Here is a 21,062-nt window from a genome sequence, read left to right as displayed (position 1 = left end):
ATCCTTAGGGGCAAGTGACCATGTGCTCCTGCAGTTTGCAATACAAAGGAATGCTGAAACTAAGACAAGTCAAACACGCATTCTGGACTTTAAGAGAGCTGACTTCCAAAAAATGAAGGAATTACTGAGCGGCATTCCATGGACGCCGATATTAAAAAACAAGGGAGTTAAGGATGGATGGGAGTTTTTCAAAAGTGAAATACTCAAGGCGCAAATGCAAACAGTGCCAACAAAGAAGAAAAATAAGACAAGTGCAAAGAAGCCAGAATGGATGTCCAAAGAACTTCTAACTGAGCTAAAGCTCAAAAGTGACATGCACAAGAAGTGGAAAAGGGGAGAAATCACCAAAGAAGAATTCAAATGTATAGCCAACACCTGTAGGGAAAAGGTTCGCAAGGCTAAAGCGCAAAATGAGCTCAGGCTTGCCAGGGACATAAAAAACAACAAAAAAGGCTTTTTTGCTTACGTTGGTAGAAAAAGGAAGAAAAAGGAGGCGATAGGGCCATTGCAAGGAGAAGATGGGGTGATGGTGACAGGGGATAGGGAAAAGGCAGAACTACTTAATGCCTTCTTTGCCTCGGTCTTCTCAGAAAAAGAAAGCCATCTTCAACCTCAGCAACACGGAATGGACGAAGGATTGGGGGAAATCCAACCCCAAATAGGGAAACAAGTTGTCCAGGAACACTTGGCCTCTCTAAACGAATTCAAGTCCCCAGGGCCAGATCAGCTACACCCAAGAGTACTGAAGGAACTAGCGGAAGTTATTTCAGAACCACTGGCAATTATCTTCGAGAGTTCTTGGAGAACGGGAGAAGTCCCAGCAGATTGGAGGAGAGCGAATGTGGTCCCTATCTTCAAGAAGGGAAAAAAGAACGACCCAAACAATTACCGTCCGGTCAGCCTCACATCAATACCAGGCAAAATTCTGGAAAAGATCATTAAGGAAGTGGTCTGCGAACACTTAGAAACAAATGCGGTCATTGCTAATAGTCAACACGGATTTACCAAAAACAAGTCATGCCAGACTAATCTGATCTCTTTTTTCGATAGAGTTACGAGTTGGGTCGATACAGGGAATGCTGTGGATGTAGCGTACCTGGATTTCAGTAAGGCCTTCGACAAAGTCCCCCACGACCTTCTGGCAAACAAACTAGTAAAATGTGGGCTAGACAAAACTACGGTTAGGTGGATCTGTAATTGGCTAAGCGAACGAACCCAAAGGGTGCTCACCAATGCGTCGTCTTCATCATGGAAAGAAGTGACAAGTGGAGTGCCGCAGGGCTCCGTCCTGGGCCCGGTTCTGTTCAACATCTTTATTAACGACTTAGACGAAGGGTTAGAAGGCACGATCATCAAGTTTGCAGACGACACAAAACTGGGAGGGATAGCTAACACTCCAGAAGACAGGAGCAGAATTCAAAACGATCTTGACAGACTAGAGAGATGGGCCAAAACTAACAAAATGAAGTTCAACAGGGACAAATGCAAGATACTTCACTTCGGCAGAAAAAATGGAAATCAAAGATACAGAATGGGGGACGCCTGGCTTGACAGCAGTGTGTGCGAAAAAGACCTTGGAGTCCTTGTGGACAACAAGTTAAACATGAGCCAACAATGTGATGCGGCTGCTAAAAAAGCCAATGGGATTCTGGCCTGCATCAATAGGGGAATAGCGTCTAGATCCAGGGAAGTTATGCTCCCCCTCTATTCTGCCTTGGTCAGACCACACCTGGAATACTGTGTCCAATTTTGGGCACCACAGTTGAAGGGAGATGTTGACAAGCTGGAAAGCGTCCAGAGGAGGGCGACTAAAATGATTAAGGGTCTGGAGAACAAGCCCTATGAGGAGCGGCTTAAAGAGCTGGGCATGTTTAGCCTGCAGAAGAGAAGGCTGAGAGGAGACATGATAGCCATGTACAAATATGTGAAGGGAAGTCATAGGGAGGAGGGAGCAAGCTTGTTTTCTGCTGCCCTGCAGACTAGGACACGGAACAATGGCTTCAAACTACAGGAAAGGAGATTCCACCTGAACATCAGGAAGAACTTCCTCACTGTGAGAGCTGTTCAACAGTGGAACTCTCTCCCCGGGGCCGTGGTGGAGGCTCCTTCCTTGGAGGCTTTTAAGCAGAGGCTGGATGGCCATCTGTCGGGGGTGCTTTGAATGCAATTTCCTGCTTCTTAGCAGGAGGTTGGACTAGATGGCCCATGTGGTCTCTTCCAACTCTACTATTCTATGATTCTATGATTCTAAGCAATGTGCTATAGTGTTGAAAATGTTTCTTTCAAGCCAGGATTCCACTTCAGATAATTCCTTGTTAGAGGCTTCACTATCCAAATGCTTCCCCGCTTTTTCATAATTATTTTTAAAATTAGAATGTACCCTTTAAAATATAGTACAGGTTCAATATCCCTTACCCAAAATTCTGGGGGACCAGAAGTACCTTGGATTTCAGATTTTGACAGATCCTAGAATACCAAATTTAAACACAAAATTCATTCAAGTTTCATATTTGACTTTTAGAGGTACTGTATATACTCGAGTATAAGCCTAGTTTTTCAGCCCTTTTTTTTAAAGACTGAAAAAGCCCCCCTTGGCTTATACTCGGGTGAGGGTCCTGCTTGGCTTATATTTTGGTCAGCTTATACTCGAAAATATATGGTACATTTATTATTTTTCTCTATTATTATTGGTATTATTATATTTATTATTTTTCTCTATTATTGTTGCTACTATTACATTTATTTTACTCTATTTTATTATTATTAATAATAATACATTTATTATTTTACTCTATTTATTACTACATGTATTATTTTCCTGTAATAATAATAATAATAATAATAACAACAACATGTATTATTATTATTACATGTATTATTTTACTCTATTATTATTAAAAGGATACATAAACACATTTACATTGAAGAAGATGAGAATAATGATTTAATCAGAGTTGGACAATCTCATCTTAAATTTGAGCTTTATGTAAATATTCAAAAACATTTAACCTACTGATGCCTCAGTTAATGTAATTTTATTGGTATCTGTTTTTATTTATGAAACTTACCACTCTCGGCTTATACTGGAGTCAATGTTTTCCCAGTTTTTTGTGGTAAAATTAGGTGCCTCGGCTTATATTCAAGTCGGCTTATACTTGAGTATATACGGTAATTTTATATAACATTTGAAATAATTTTGTACATGAAACAAAGTTTATGTACACCAAAGCATTGGAAAGCAAAGATGTCTCTTCTTCTTCTGTTTATGTTTATTTATATGCCACTTTTATCTCCACAAGGAGACTTATTAGGACAATTTTGGATTTTGGTGTATTTCAGAATTCCGAATTTCGGATTAGTGATGTTCAGTCTGCACTTTGAATCGGTCCGGTTAAATGTGATGATTCAGGCTTGGAACATGAGCCACTTTTTTATTTATTATTTATTTACAGTATTTATATTCCGCCCTTCTCACCCAGAAGGGAACTCAGGGCGAATCACATTATGTACATACAGGGCACACATTCAATGCCCATAAACACATCGAACTGAGACAGAGACAGAGACAACAGACAGACAGACACAGAGGCAATTTAACCTTCTCCTGAGGGGATGTTCGATTCTGGCCACTGGGGGATCAGCTGCTTCATCATCCACTCTGATGGCACTTCCTCACTTCCTCATTCCAACGTTGTAAATTAGTTAAACTTGCCTCCCCACTTTTATGAGTAGTACCTTATTTCCTACTTGATAGATGCAACTATCTTTCGGGTTGCTAGGTCAGCAACGAGCAGGGGCTATATTTTATTTTTAATTGACGGGTGCTCACCCCGCCACGGGCTGGCCTCAAACTCATGACCTCATGGTCAGAGTGATTTATTGCAGCAGCTGTTTACCAGCCTGTGCCACAGCCCGGCCCACTTATGCCTCAGTTGCAAAGCTTGACCACTTTGCAAATAACTAGGCAGAAACTAAAATAATACATTTTAACTGTGATAATTAACATGCATTTTTTCTGGATTCTCTTGAGCTTTCTCTGTCCCCTTGTTTTCTTCTTTAAGAAAGTGTTTTTAAAAGTAGCATATTACTTGGTAACCTCTCCAGCACGATTGCAGCCTTCCCGATTTCCTTGTAGAACTTCATCATTGCCAGTTTTTTCTCTCTTTGAGGTTATTAAGAAACACTGCTTTAAGTGAGTGACAACATGGGCCTGTGTTGTTAATGAGTTGCCATATTGTCATGAACAAGATGCTTTATTTTGATTGAAGAAGACATAATTGGGAAAGAAAATAAGGCCAGCACTAGGTTCTGTCTAACTTTTTTTTGTGCTTCAAATGACATATACGGAAAATATTTCTTTTTCTGTTGTAGCTGTAGCAGAAGGTGTCATAAACAAACAATACAAGGCATGAACAAAAGCTGTTCATGTTATGTAAGAGACTTTCTCTGCTTCCCTTTATGCAGCAATAGCCCAGACTGAAAAATGTATACATAAAAGAAAATGTTATGTATCCCTGGATAAGTCTTTGTACTAAAATATTGTGGAGAAAGTTTCCCTCGCAACAACTACCTCCCATGGTCCTTTTCTTTTTGGATATCAGGCAGGGCTGTGGCGCAGCTGGTTAGTAGCCAGCTGCAATAAATCACTACTGACCAAGAGGTCATGAGATCGAAGCCCGGGTGGGATTGAGCTCCTGACCATTTAATAGCCTAGCTCACTGTTTGACCTAGGAAGCTCAAAATACAGTTGCATCTGTCGAGTAGAAAATTTAGGTACTGCTTTATGCGAGGAGGCTAATTTAACTAATTTATGACACCATAAAAAAAAACTTCCAGCAGTGTGCAGAAAGGAATGAGAATGTACTCCATCAAAGGTCTCAATGTCATAGCTCCCCCTGTGGCTGGAATCGAGTATACCCTCATGAAGCTGGAAAATGTTAAATTGCCTCTCTTTTACTAGACCAGCATATTTACTGTAGATAAAGAATTCTCATCCAGTTGAGGGTTTCATTAATGAAGAGCAAGCAAATCATTTTTGCTTGGTCTATGCAGACTGGTTCATGGGAACTCTCACTTACTATTTTCAAGGAGGTTATCAATGGTTTGTTTATATATCCCTTGTCCAATAATAAGGCTTCTAGAAATGAGGTTTTTGATAAGTATGCGCTGCTTCCTGCTACTCATATGGTAATTCCCCATGCTATATCTGGATGCCACTCACTTTGTGGTGCTTTTGGACTCCATCTCTAATTATAGTTCTGTAAAAAATATTGCAATTTTCCTATTCTGAATCTATCTCTTGACCTGAAGCCTGTGCATTTCATATTTCCTTGTCTGTTATACAAATATCTTCTACATGCTTAATTACTAAAAAAATTAACTTTTGACATCACAATGCAGAGTTCAAGATAGAGAATAATTATTAGTCACAGAATTCACCTTGCATTATGCTTTTGATTAAAATTATACATGAGGGGCAACATGTAGATTTTGCCTGATAAAAGGTGATATTTTGGAATGATATAATCTTGTAAAAAACAGTTATGTACACTTACAGTTGCTGAACATGTCAGACCTGGAATTATGACAACAACTTGACAGGTCTGTTTCATAGCTGAGTGCTTTATATTATTTTGTAATAGTAAATGAAACACAGCATCTGTTAGAGCCTATTTTAATGTTGTGATTAGAATTACATTGGCAATTGGCAAGAAATATTGTAAAGAGATATATTCATTTTTTAATTTTTTGGTTATATTCACTATTTTTATTAATATTTTATTATGTTCTGTTGCATTTGATGTGTTTTGGGATACTTGGGCTTGGTAGGTCTTTTCCCATGCTTGCTCTCAATTTTTGCTTTAAAATTTAAAAAACCAGAAAAGTTTGGTAAAAGTTGAAAAATTGCTTTTACTATGGCCAGAGTTTCACGATGATCTCTAGGTCATGAAGTCATGGAATGAACAACTTTATTCAAAAGGCTTGTGGGTCAAATTATTCTTTTAATATGCTGATGAGTTTCCCCCACTATTATCAAACCTTCAGTAGCTAACAAATGACAAATTAAAGATCACAAAGTTTGGGATATATTAATCAGATATTCATCTATGCAGGGCTAAAGTGCAGTGCCTTTTTGGCAAGGGCAATTAAGAAGAATAGAATCACAATTAGCAATCAGAATGGATGTTTGGAGTGCCCTGATCAAAAATAGGGATTCAATGGAAAGAATGTTACTCAACTGAGCATGATTTTTCTAGGATGTAATTTAGAGCTGTAAGCCACGATGTCGCCAGAGCTAGCCATGTTTAAGGCTGCATATCTATAAACATGTTCCTGCGTATAGCTCCCATTGTCACAAGTGGAATATACTTTCAATGTGCTTCCAAACACATTCAAATGAAAACCAAAAGGCTGACCACAAATATATACTTAATTTGGTGTTGGATTTATTTTGGGATTCTACATTACTTTTTTGTTCTTGTTTTGAGATACGGTAGTACTTGCTTGGTAGATAAAAAGGTAAAGGTTTTCCCCTGACGTTCAGTCCAGTTATGTCTGATTCTGGGGGTTGGTGCTCATCTCCATTTCTAAGCTGAAGAGCCGGCATTGTCCGTAGACACCTCCAAGGTCATGTGGCCGGCATGACTGCATAGAGCGCCGTTACCTTCCCACCGGAGCAGTACCTATTGATCTACTCACATTGGCATGTTTTCGAACTGCTAGGTTGGCAGAAGCTGGAGCTGACAGCGGCCGCTCACTTCGCTCCCGGGATTTGAACCTGCGACCTTTCGGTCTGCAAGTTCAGCAGCTCAGTGCCTTAACACACTTCGCCACTCGGGCTCCTTGCTTGGTAGATATGTTTCTTAAATGTAACTAGCAGTTCCTTTATTGATAATTCTCAGAATCCTCCTAATTGCATAGACCTTAATAGCTAAGGAATTGCAGCATCTGGAATGCAAAAGGAATTTTGCTAACGTCTGGTCTAAAACAAGTAGTGTATTTATTCCCATCTCATAAAGTACAGTAGCAATTCAGTGTGTAGTATGAGGCACAACTAATCCTACAGTGTACAACAATGATGTATATTTGCACCATACTGCTAATGCACATCTCATTGGTTTTGAACAGGAAAAATAGTGAGTAGTTAATGAAGCTGCAAATCACAGTATGCATATGGTGGCATATTTGCATAATTGATTCTGCAGATAAATAAATCAACAAATGAAAAAGCAGAAATGCTGGAAAGAGGTTTTACTCATTTTATTCTCCATGAAAAGAATGAGTTGAAAGTTCTCAACTGTGTGACTTATTAGCTGTCAAGAATTATTGTTTCAAGAATAATTCTTGAAGAATAATATAGTAGCTGTTTGTTTATTTGTTCCAAAACAGCAAAATATTTCATAAGAAATGTGCCTGGAGAAAGTTTTCCAATGAATTTTGATCCATGCACCAACTCATATCTTGTTAGTTTTCATAAGATATTGTTGCACAACATTGTATGCCTCGCTTCATTTTTTTTACCCTAAGTCACAGCTGCTAACTTCAGAAGGCATCATTCTCACATGTTTGCAACTCTTGCACATCAGGATTACCAAAGGGCTCACTATCAACCATTCTCATTTTGCATGAACATCAGAAACAGTGTGGGTGAATTCTCTTTGCACCTGAAGGACTGCTGTCCAGTCACCCCGATTTGGATCTTTCACTTTTTCAGATCCACAGTGCAGTCAGTTCTCTCTGCTTCTGGATTTCTACCACAAGTAAAGGTTGGATATTTCCAGTCATTCTCCACTGATTGGTCATACCACCATCTATCCACATTGTTGGGCAACTTCTGCTAAATTCAACTTCAGGACTTCGATTTTCTACTAAAATTAAAATGAACAGGCTTTGCACACCAGGCTTGTTTCCTGAACAATGCCATGACATATCATATATACCAGTAGTTCCCAACCTTGACTAGGGACAACTTTGACCAGGGACCACTCTCCAACATTAGTACCAAAAGAGTTACAAATCAGTTTTTGGCCAACTTTAGATTCAGTTTGGTTATTTGGGTTGTTGATTCAGAAAATTGCATTGGATAGACGACATCAGCTCTAGTTTCTGATACAGAACATATGCCATCCAGTAGTCGTCGCCATGTGCTCGCCCTCCGAAAACCATATTTAATAATGGTTTTAATAAAACCATTATTAAAATAAAATAATAAAGAGGAAGGAGATACACACACACACACGCACACGCACGCGCGCGCACACACACACACATATATATTTGTTGTCATTTGATGAGGACTGTATTCTGTTTTGCCTTGCCCTGTGAGCGAGCGCACATTGTACCTGAGAACTGATACATATAGCATGAAGAATCAATTTGAAGGCTCAACAACAATAGCAGTAACTATTTCCCTGGGAAAAACATACATGCTCATATGCACTTTTACTGCTGAAACTGTACAGATATGAGTGATTTTAAGTTGGTGGAGGACTAATACTCCTCCATAACCAGCATGGTCAGGATCAAGGTTACAATTTAAAAAACTAGGAACACAGAATGCATTTGCTTATTCCATCTTTGGATAGTCAAAGGGGTGATCAGATTTGTACCATTTTGAATGTGATCCTCCCATGCACACAAACCATTTCTTCCTGCTTGTAATATATATTAGCTAGGCTTTATATAAAGACGGTGAATAACCTGTGGTTTGTGATTGTAGATCTGACATTTAGATTGGAGTTCCATAGAACTGAACATATTTTGATCTTTTAAAAAAACTTTTCATTTGCAACCATATAGTATCTAATTATATCGAAAACGAGAAACCCTCTAAATGTTGTTGGACTGCAACCTTTTTCACCTCTCACCAGTCAGCTATTTTGATTGTGTCTGATGGGATTTATAGTCCAACAACATCTGAAGAGCTAGAAGTTTCCTATCCATGTAAAACCAACCAGGAAACCAGGGTTGCAAACTACAATATGTTCCTTGTTTAATGTATTGGTTTGTAAGAAATGCTCAGACCGTATTTCCCAATCCAGACATCAAAAGAAATTTCATTTTAGGATACCAGGAAATTTTAAATTAAGGAATTCAAAAGGAGCTATGCAGTCAATCACACAGAGTCATGGGGCTCTACACTTTGTGGTTTGTTGGTTTACTAGTAGCGTTATCACATTTTATTCGGACAGGCAGTAGAATATTATTATCTGTGTATGACCCAGTATTTACCCTTTATCATGTAGTATAAATCCTATCACTCAGTGGGTCTATAGTAGAAACCCATTAGTCAATAGCATTAGAGATTGATTTTCACATTATATTTTGAGATTTTGAACAAGATCTTGCAAAGAAGTTGGAAGTTACTACACAGAATTTCTATTTTATTTGTGTTTTCTGTTACATTTTAATGAGATTATGAGAGGGAAGCAACTATTGTGTGTGTAAATATTATATTAAATCTGGGGAATAGCTGTAAAGTGCTTTTCTATCTCTTTCCTCAATTAGTCTCTCTCCGCCAAGGTCTGTTATTGATCCACACACTTATATTAACCATGTTCCCTTGCATTCCTGCCAGAAAAAAAGGACAAAAGGCTATTTGATATGGCATTGTTTTCAGCCAAATTGCATAAAATAAGCCAATGTATGCATTTTAAAACATTTAGAGTCTGTTATCACATCACATTCTCTGATTAATATAAACATAAAGAACACAGTCTTTTGGATATTTTAAGAGCTTCTTTATATTATTTCCATCCTATATGAGGACCTATCCTTGGTCAGTACTAATATACATTTTTTACATGCAAAAGGTTCCAGATTCAATCTCTGGCATTTCTGGGCAGAGCTTGTCTGAAATTCTGGAGAACTTCTGCCATTCATGTCATACAATGCTGTGCTAACTGGAGTAGTAATCTGAGCATCCCTTATCTGGAATTCCAAAATCCAAAATACAGGCAGTTACCGAGTCACAAACATTCGATTTTCAAATGACTCATAGTTAAGAATGGGGTGAGACAACAGGAAGTGATAGAAATCTATCCCTAAGTTAGAAATTCACTCCTTAAAGAGTTCTCAAGAGGAAAAGGTGTCTCAACCAAATTTTTCTCATCAATCCTTGTTTCCACAAGAAGCCAATTTTTTTTAATCCAATTGTCACAGGAACAGAAAGTGAAGTGAAATCTTGTGAACAGCAGGCAGCAAAACAAACACTATAGGGATGTTAATCCTTCACCATCCTATCCAAAGCTTGCATAGATAGATAGAGTTACACTTGAAAAATGTACCTGTTCTGACTTACAAACAAATTCAACTTAAGAAAAAACCTACAAAACTTATATTGTTTGTAATTTCAAGACTGCCTGTACTCTAAAGTCTGAAATTGTCTACCTGGGTGATTGAGACAGTGACACTTTTGATTTCTGATGGTTCAGTTTACACAAACTTTGTTTTGTGCCCAAAGTTATTTGTAACTGTGTGTACACAAAATTTTCATCAGGCTATGTGTTTAATGTACATATGAAACATAAAAAATATCATGTTTAGACTAGGGTTCAATCTCCAAGATATGTAATTATATGTATATATTGAAATACAAGTACTGTATTTCAAAATCTGGGGGGAAAAAATCTGAAATCCAAAACACTTCTGGTCTCAAGAATTTTGGATGAGGGATACTCAACCTGCTTCATATGGTCATTAGTCCCACCAAATGGAAGTCGTACAACTAGAAAGTAACCCATTGTCTTATGGGGTACTTTGAAAACTAGTTACTTTTTTTGAAAACAAATAAAAGTCCATAACTTTATAGAGCCTTCATTCCTCTAAAAAACTAGTTCTCAAGGATGGCAATCAGCAGTAGGAGTTCTAGAATCGGCTACCAAGAAGGCACTCTCATATGTTTCTACCAGATGTACCTGTTATGGTGAAGGAAAAGAGGGACAGGTCTTTCTAGATATTTCAAATTTTGAGCAGATTTATATGGGAAAATGTGCCCCTTTGAATAACTTGGACCTAAGACCTAACCTGTATTTTGCATTGTGCCCAAAAATATACATTCAGTCAATGGAGCTGTTCCAACAAGGGAGTTGTGTAGCCAACCCCAGTTAACACTTTTCAAAGGTAGCCCCACATAGAGCCCATTATAATAATCCAAATAGGCAATAACTAAGATATATGCCACCATGGCCTGGTCTGATGTCTCAGAGTGTGGTGCACCTGGTGTTTAACCCTTAACTGTACAAATGAAATCCCAGCTACCACTAAAACCAGACCGTTCAGGAAATAATCAGTTTGCTATGAGAGTAAGTGGGCAAATCCTGTAATAGATATTCAGCATTATTGATAGCTTGTGGCAGTATAAAGAACAAATCCATTTGGATTCTGCAGCTGAAGGTATTTTTATGGCAATTTACAGTTTGGTGAACTGGAGGAAGTAATTCAGTGTGAGACTGAACAAATCTCGAATAAACAGCCTCCAGGTTTATAACGTGATCTCTGTAATAACTCAATCATTCAGTGACTCATATAATGACATCTGAACTAGAACTGGCATTCCTTAATTGCAACAAGAGAATTTTTGGCAAGGGGGTGTGTATTCACACTTATTTGGAAAGAACTCAAATGCAATAAGTTGTATTAATATATCAGTTTGTAATGATTAACGTAATTTGTTTTACTTTTCAGGAAATTGCTACTGTTTCCTTCTCCAAGACAGTTCATTTTCTGTATCAAGTACAGATACACTTCTCAAGTTTCTTGCTTCTTCGGACTTTAGAAAACACAACCTTTATTCTTTGTTTCCCCCTTCTCTTGATTCCAGCTCTGCTATATGCAACGATTTTTGGTAACGTGACAACTATCTTCCAGCAAATGTATGCTAATACGAACAGATACCATGAAATGCTGAACAGTGTCCGAGACTTCCTGAAGCTCTACCAAGTGCCCAAAGGCTTGAGTGAACGTGTGATGGACTACATCGTTTCTACCTGGTCAATGTCCAGGGGCATCGATACAGAAAAGGTAAGCTGTCCTGATATCGGGAACCTGCCACCAAATTGCTTTTCATTGTGATTTATACGTAGCTGGTAGTGCTTTCTGCAGCCCTGAGCTTCTGTAAACCTAATAATGGATTTAATTGGATTTTCTTAGGCAAGGAAAAGTCAGAGGTAGTTTTTCCAGTTCCTTACTCAGGGAGGGAAAGAAGGAGGGAGGGATAGAGAGAGCAAGGGAAGTGACCTTCCTGGGAAGGGAAATTAGGCAAAGGAAAGGCATGGGGGAGGGGGGGGAGGAGGAGAAAGGGGAGGAGGAAGGGGGAGAAATTAAGGAGGTTTCAATGACTGGAAAGTGTAAAGCAGTAAACATGCAGAAAAAGACTCATGGGAGCCTATAAGGTGAAATGCCCTATGTGTTGATGTCTCCCTCACCCTCACCCTCTTTCTTTCTCTCTCTTTCTTTCCCTCTTTCATTTTCCAAGTGGGTAGGTCCAGGGAGAAGGGAGAGGGGAGAAGAGAGAAAGAGAGAGCTGCAGAGTGGAGCCAGGAGTGGTGGCGGCTTCTGGTCCTGGTCCTGTTGCTGCTCCTTCTTACAGTTCTGTCAGGCATGATTGTTCCCCGAAGTCTGGAGAGTGGAAGGAGAGGAAGGAAGGAAAGAGACAGAGACAGAGAGAGAGAGAGAGCAAGGCACACCTATAGTTTCTCCACCATCTGTTAGCCATGGTTCTCAACCTGTGGGCCCCCCTCAGGTGTTTTGGCCTACAACTCCCAGAAATCCCAGCCAGTTTACCATCTGTTAGGATTTCTGGGAGTTGAAGGCCAAAACATCTGGGGACCCACAGGTTGAGAACCACTGTGTTAGAGCCTCTGCTCAAAACCTACTCAACTTGTATGCCCAGACGGCAGACAAGAGGCTGCCTGTTTTGATCAAGAAGGGAAAAAGATGGAAATATTGTGTGTGATATACTTTCCCTCTAGTTCTCGCACTGGCTCGTAGCTCAGATCTTGACTTGCATGCCAATACAAAGTTTTGACTGAGCGATGGCTTGTATCTCAAAAAACTCATAAGTTGATTCAAGGTTTCACTGTATTTTGAGCTCTTAACCAGGGAGCTCCAGTGCTTCCATGGGATGTGGCATAGTAATAATAATAATCTCTTTATTTATATCCCATCCCATCTCCCTAGATATAGCAGTTGAATGGAATCATAGTGATATAACTATAGAGTGAAGGGGTAGAAAAGTGCCTGGGCACCAACTCTTATTGTTCTGTTGTTGTTGTTGTTGTTGTTAGATACACAATGAGATTAGTACACAGCAAACAAGATCACTATGTTGGTTTTTGTATTGGATCACACAGCTGACACTTCCTAAGTGTCTAGGACTATGTGATGTAGCGACGAATAATGCATTCAGATCTGAGTAGGGTGGCCTTTTGCAGCTAACAGATGGTAATTTTGTCAGCGCTGATTGTTTTCAAGTGCTGGCCAAGGTCTTTAGGCACTGCACCCAGTGTGCCAATCACCACTGGGACCACCTTTACTGGCTTGTTCCGGAGTCTTTGGAATTTTATCTTTAAATCCTCGTATTATGTCAGCTTTTCCAGTTGCTTCTCATCAATCCTGCTGTTGCCTGGGATTGCAACATTTATTGTTGTTGTTGTTGTTGTTGTTGTTGTTGTTGTTGTTAATACCTCACTTTATCTCCCCATAGGGGACTCAAAGCAGCTACCAACTCATTGTAATTGCCTGTTCTTGCTTTATTTCAAAATACAGCTGGTTACATTTTGATTCATCTCATCTTCTGAGAAAAGTTGAGGGCAACATACATAATTAACCTGCCCATTATATCCCCAGAGTGGTTCTTTCTCCACATTATTTCTGGGGGATTCTTGAAATTGTAGTAAAGTGTCCAAATTCCATGTTGACTTCAACTGTTTCTTAAGTGTCCTTTAACACATTTTTTTGTTTTTTGTTTTTTGTTTTAAAAAAATCTTGTTCAAATCTTGTTCACTAGCTGCCTTGGGAGTTTTTTTAATGATGAAAGATGGAATTTAAAAAGTTGAATATATTATTTTATCTGTTGCCCCAAAGGTGTGTTGTCCTTTTTTTTTAAAGTGCAGACCATTCATATATCTGGTGTACTTTCACTATGATGAAGTGGTATAATAAATATGCAAAATCTTTAGTTATTAGAATATGCAGAAGAAATTACTGAAATATTTCAAAATATTTCATGGTTTCATTATCGACAAATGAAAGAAATACAACAAAGATAAACAAAGAGGATTTATGGAGAAGGGAACCCATTGGGACAAAATATTTCGAACAGGGAAAAACGTGATTACGAAGATATATAAGAAGCTACTAGAATGGAGCACAGAGACAGAGCAGATAAAAGATTGCATGTTGGGCCCAAAACATAGGAAGACCCATAAATGATGAAGAATGGGAAGAAATGTGGAATAAGAAAATTAAGTTCACTTATGCTTATGACTTAAGAGAAAACCGGTTTAAGATGATGTACAGATGGTACATCACACCTCAACAATTAGGAAGATATCAATCAAAATGCTGGAAATGCATGGAAGGCTCCTTTTTTCATATGTGGTGGACATGCAAAGAAAGAAAAAAATATTGGCAGGGAATACATGAAGAGTACCAGAAAATACTGAAAAGGAAATTTCAGATGAAACCGGAACTCTACTTATTAGGAATGACAGATATAAAAATGGGAAAAAGAAAAAAAAATATCTAAATAACTTAGTGATTGCTGCCAGAATAGTTTTTGCAAGAGTCTGGAGATCAAAAGAGATACAATCAAAAGAACAATGGATAGTAAAGATATGGGACATAAGAAACATGGAAAGACTAAAATATTTAACGAAGAAACACCAAAGGAAACCAATGATAGAGATGGATTAGGCAATGATAAAGGACTACATGATGGACAATAAGATGAAAATTATGATTTAACAAAGGAGATAATAAAGAGAGCCAGCAATAGAGAACTCAATGGAGAAGAGAAGCCAGATGGAAAAAGAACTGAAAATAGAAAAATTGAAAGACCACTCCAAAAGCGACCAGAAGTACTTCATACTGTTTAGTATTGGTTTAGTTTTGTGGGTTATTTTTCTCTCTCTTTCCTTTTTTTTCTTTTCCCTTTCCTTGTTTCCCTTACCATTCATTCCCTGGTTCTCTTCTCCCCCTTTCTCCCTTTTCTTCTTTCCCTCCTTCTCTTTTCTTCTTCTTAGCGGGGTTAGATGTAATCCGTTCAGTTTTGATTCTTTTTTAATGTAATGAATATAACTTTCAATATATAAGATTATGCAGAAGATACATTCGGATAGATTTCTGTAATTGATGCATTTGCATCACTTGCAGTGGAACATATCAGCTGGCAGTAGGGAAACCCTGTAGTGTTGATAGGAAAGGATAACAAATATAAGATTAAGTACCAGTTCATAAATCTTCAAGTTCAGTTCTCAAGCTTCATTGACTTCCCATGCATACAAAACTTCACAAACATTGTCAAATGAATAAATCATGCAAAGCCCCGACATGCCTGCTTTGCTGTTAGCACCGGTGTGCGTAATGTCATACACCCCTCTAAGCAAGTATGCTGAAGGTGAATTTATCCCTAGCCTCTGCCATCACTGCAGTTTTATTTTCACCTGCTTGATGGGGTACAGAGTTCACAGAGAAACTAGAATTGCTGAAGCCAAGTTGTGTCTAAAGTAATGATTTTGCAGATATAATTCTTGGCATGTGGAACCAAGATACAGAAACAAACCAGATGATCTATCCATCCATTTGCCTTACAAGAAGCATAGTATGTTGTTCATTCATATGAAGATTTTTACTCCTTTTTTTGACAAAAATAAGGACCCAGATAAATTAAGATAAAAAAGAGATCAGTTTAAAAGATAGTCTTTACCCTTTCATACTATAGAATTATAGTGTTATTATTACTCTTTAACTGCTTTGACTCTATCCTATAGAATCCTGGGGTTTCTAGTTTGGTGAGACAGTAAAGCAGTTTGGCTGAGAATGCAAAGTGCCTCTCCCTAAACTGCAAATCTCAGAATACAATACAACTAAAGTATGCAAGTTAAAGTATTTATTTACTGTATTTATATACCGCTGTTCTCACCCCAGGGGGACTCAAAGCGGTTTCCTCATAAGCATGGCAAAATTCAATACATGTGAAAAAATACATGTGAAAAGCCAAACCAAAAAAATCAAACAATGATGTATAACCATAAATTAAAACTATTAAAACCATATTAAATCATAAAAAGATATGCAGCATTTAGACATTAAAGCATAGAATTGAAACATATTAGCATAAACATTAACATCTCATAATCCAGAATCATTATCCAAAGCCATTATCCAAAGTATAATAATAGCCCTGTAATTCTGCGGCATGAACAGCCCCTTATAATCTCAGGGACCATATGCTAAGAGAAAACTGATTGGAGGGAGAGGGAATGAAGCAAACTCAGAAATAAATTATCAGTTTTTTTTTAAAAAAAACATCTCAGGAGTAAATAGGATGATGATGATGATGATGATGATGATGATGATGATGATGATGATGATGATAATGCTTTATTTGTATACCACTCTATCTCCCCGAAGGGACTCAGGGCAGTTTCCAACATAGGTAAAACATTCATTTACCAACACAGAAACATACAACATAACCATAATAAAAACATAAACATATTACAGTAGAGTCTCACTTATCCAAGCTAAATGGGCCGGCAGAACCTTGGATAAGTGAATATGTTGGATAATAAGGAGGGATTAAGGAAAAGCCTATTAAACATCAAATTAGGTTATGATTTTACAATTTAAGCATCAAAACATCATGTTATACAACAAATTTGACAGAAAAAGTAGTTCAATGCGCAGTAATGTTATGTTGTAATTACTGTATTTACGAATTTAGCACCAAAATATCATGATATATTGAAAACATTGACTACAAAAATGGCTTGGATAATCCAGAGGCTTGGATAAGCGAGGCTTGGATAAGCGAGACTTTACTGTACTATTAAAACAATCATACACTTAAAATTAGAAGCCAGTTTCAGTACTACTCCATTGGGTGAAATTCAACTACCAATGGTCAGAATTTCAGGGTGAGTTTAGACAGCTATGATAGGCTGGGTTAGATATGTCTCCCTGCAATGAAGGAACGTATCCATGTCAGAGGTTGCAGTTATGCTTGATAAAAGCTCTGCAGTTGCATTGACAGCAATATTCTGTCCAGTAGTAAGACACAAAATGGACATTTCAGTGTTAGACAGGGGCAAATTGGAAATGAGTTTGAAATCTGCTCAATCTATTGTTGGAGAGCTTATAGGGTTGCCTCTCACATGCCATCCTGAAAGTGGTGTATTTGACTTCCATACTGAAAAAAACTCCTTTTGCCTCAAGATATTTAAAATAAGCACCTGAATTGGAAGAAGTCAAGATTGATTGTGAAATTTCAAATGCAATCTATTTGAATAAAAGGTTTTTCTTTACCGTAATACTTGTAGATGCTAATAATCTTTTTTGAGTTCTACTTAATTTTACTCTAAAGGGCATGTGCTCCATTGGTGCGAACCATAGTAATCCAATCCCTTTTACCAATTCGCTTATGAGTAAGTGTTGCAGTAGGACAGGTGTGTAACAAGTAACATCTTCATTTACTGTTGAAGTAGATAGTTTCTTATCTAACACAAATTATACCCACCTAGGAGTGTAAGGAGTGGCATAACTAGTCACTATTTCAATCCCTCTTAATGGTTAGAGGGATGAATTGCTTTTAAAATGTAATTTTGATAATTCTACAATTTGGAGATAAATGCTGTGAACATAGTATTCACATTACTTTACATGTTGATTTTGAAATATATTTTTAAATCCTCTACTGTTTCACTTAATAATTGTCCAATTGAGTGATAATGTTGTATTGTATATTAATTCATTTTCTGATTAGAAATATAAAAATGGGATTCTTTTGAACATTTGAAATAGTTTAAGTGTTTGTCTGAGCATGCTTAATTAAATATGTCTGTTTAAATATGAGAGATTTGCCTTGATTTACAGCCTTTAGCAACCTTTGAATATTATTGTAGAAGTTCAATATCTATCTGAGAAGTTATTTTTTCCTTCTGGACAATTAAACTGTAGTGTCATCTTAATATTGAAACACTTTCAAATTGCACTTTAATATTGAGAGTACGGTGTAGGAGGTTTAGTGTCAAGCAGCGTTTTGTTACTGCTCTTTTATCTATCTCTAAACCTTGCAGCCTTTGGCAGTTCTCTGTTGCAATCACCTCAAATGCAGTGATAAGCTTCCACTATTCCTTGTGGGCACTAACAATTTCTATTAATTATAATGATTCTCTACCTGGTCTCTAGGTGTTTGGAGATGTTTCAGGTTATTTTATGAAACCAAAGTATAATTTGCTTGATAATACAACACAGATAGTACAGAGCAGATTCCAAATTCAGAAGCAGAAACTGATTGTTGAGAGATCAGTTTGCATCAAAGGCAGATGATTGGATCTTGTTCTGTCAGGCCCCAGGTTCAAATCCCGGGAGCAGAATGAGTGCCTATGGTTAGCCCCAGCTCCTGTCAATCTAGCAGTTCGAAAACATACAAATGTGAGTAGATCAATAGGTACCGCTCCGGCGGGAAAGTAACAGTGCTCCATGCAGTCATGCCGGCCACGTGACCCTGGAGATGTATATGGACAACGCCGGCTCTTTGGCCTAGAAATGGAGATGAGCACCAACCCCCAGAGTCAGTCACGACTGGACTTAATGTCAAGGGAAACCTTTACCTTTACCTAACCAATAGATAGCTTCCACTTTCAAGCATAATAAACTCCTGGGATACATTTTAGAAGCTTTCAAGTAGTAATATCTGTTCTACCTAATAATGAAATCGTTTTGAGAGGGATAACAAGTGTATAATCTTGTTTTTGTTAGTACTACTTAATGCAACTCTTGTGCCTTTTTTGTAATTGTTTTTACTTTCGTTGAGGCTCTCCAGATTTGTTGTATATGTGTTCTTTTGAGGTTTACACAGTTGTTGCTTGCTGTGTGTTTAGTAGTTTTCATTTGCATTCATGCTAAATTAGGTAGTTTTGTGCCTTTTGTAAATTGCTCTAGAGCAGAGCTTTCCAAACTTTTTTATGTTGGTGACACGCTTTTAAAACAATGCATCCTTTCATGACATAGTAATTCAGTTTTACTGGCAAACTGGTTAAACCAACCCCTTATAATAGTTTTACACACACACACACACACACATATATATATATATGAAATATAGTACAATATATATAAGTTTCATATAATCTTTGTTGTATAAATGAGGTTCAGAATGTTTTCCTTTACACTTATGTACTATTGTTGATTCGTGTGTAATTTTCTCCATAGCCGCTCCACAAGATTCATCATAAACATCAATTTCAATAGATTTTCTTTACTTAATTAGAAACATATCCATTTTAATGACAATTACTGCAACACAACCAACAAATTGTAAAAATTGTGAAAGTACCTACACTTGAACAACACTACCCTCTGTTTGCTGAGGTGGGGGGCATTTTTCACACAACATACCTAGGAACTACAGGCAGCATAGTTTGGAAAGCTCTGCTCTAGAGAATTTTATATCACAGTTTCTGTTTACTTGTATTTTGTGTGACTGATCTCAATTTTTATTTTTGTGCCAGAATGCGAAAATTATGACATTCATATGTCCTTGTATGAAATAAAAAAACTGGGATCATGAACACTAGAAGTAAGTAAACAGAAACTCTGATCTTAAACTTTATCTGCATAATTAGAACAAACTACAAAAGATTTAAACAAATATCCTATCTGTATCTTGGATGAAGAGGTGCAAAGGGGATGTAAAATGTTCAAACATCTTGCCAGCAGAGATCTAATCTGATACTGTTATTTTAGGTTTTACAGATCTGCCCCAAGGATATGAGAGCGGATATCTGTGTTCATCTGAATCGTAAGGTTTTTAAAGAGCACCCTGCCTTCAGGCTGGCTAGCGATGGGTGTTTGCGAGCTCTTGCCATGGAATTTCAGACTGTGCACTGTGCCCCCGGGGACCTCATTTATCACGCTGGAGAGAGTGTGGACAATCTTTGCTTCGTGGTCTCAGGATCTTTGGAAGTCATCCAAGATGATGAAGTTGTTGCGATTTTGGGTAGGCCCTCCTTAAAAATTATATCTCTCTGTATGTTGGTGTATTGGGCATGGCATCTTTATTCTGGAGATGGACACACAACCATATATTACGCAAGAGTACTACTTACAGATTTGGTGAAGCTACACATAGGACATATACCAGTTTAAGTAAGCACTCTTTGTGTCACAGACAGAACGCCAGCGAGTAAAACAAAACTCAGTTTATTGAGGTTACAGAACTAAAAACGCCCGTAGGAAACAAAGAACAGGGCAAACACTTGACTTCAGTGTGATAAGTAACAAAAAACAGCTCAGTTTGAGCTTAAACGGTTCAAAGGGATAAACCGGGTTAAACAGAAGTATAATCCGGATTAAATCAAAAGTGCTTACTTCAGCCTGGCAAACAATGCAAACAAAAGAGGATCAACAGGAGTCAGAATGTAAACAACAGACTGGTAGCAGATTCCTCTCTGCTACTCAGAAACAGCAGGAGAATAAACCAGGCTTGTTTATTCCTTCCTGCAGCGAACGAAAAGCGTGGTCGTAGTCAGGATTCAGTTTAAGGTTCAGCGGCCAACGATATCCAGGTCCAGGCACAGCAGTCAGGGTAACGGCAGTCAGCAGGGTCCCAATCCGGTCCAGAGGTCAATAGCCAAGCGTAGTCGTCTAGAAATCCAAAGGTCTCACCGATAGCCAGCAGAAGGGATAATCCGGAATCGAAGTCAGTCAGTCCAGCGTCAATCCAGTGCGAGTAGATATTGCCCGTCAAAAAGACGACGGAGGTCCAAGCTATTGAGATTAAACACAAGTTGCACAGAGAAAAACCCCGCACAGTTCCTCCCGCCGTCGATGCCCAG

The 21,062-nt window shown here is 38.1% G+C and overlaps 1 protein-coding gene across 1 annotated transcript in view; it reads left to right on the top strand.

Moving 5' to 3' along the window:
* kcnh1 (potassium voltage-gated channel subfamily H member 1) overlaps nucleotides 1–21,062 on the top strand; it is a 313,161-nt gene that overhangs the window by 141,001 nt on the left and 151,098 nt on the right. The window contains exons 8-9 of the mRNA XM_062971714.1: nucleotides 11,822–12,021; nucleotides 19,972–20,224. Coding sequence (XP_062827784.1) covers nucleotides 11,822–12,021; nucleotides 19,972–20,224 — 453 coding nt within the window. The remainder of the gene's footprint in view (nucleotides 1–11,821; nucleotides 12,022–19,971; nucleotides 20,225–21,062) is intronic.

Source organism: Anolis carolinensis, chromosome 1, assembly GCF_035594765.1.
Source record: "Anolis carolinensis isolate JA03-04 chromosome 1, rAnoCar3.1.pri, whole genome shotgun sequence".
NCBI lineage: Eukaryota > Metazoa > Chordata > Lepidosauria > Squamata > Dactyloidae > Anolis > Anolis carolinensis.
This window is presented reverse-complemented; position numbering and strand designations above follow the sequence as displayed.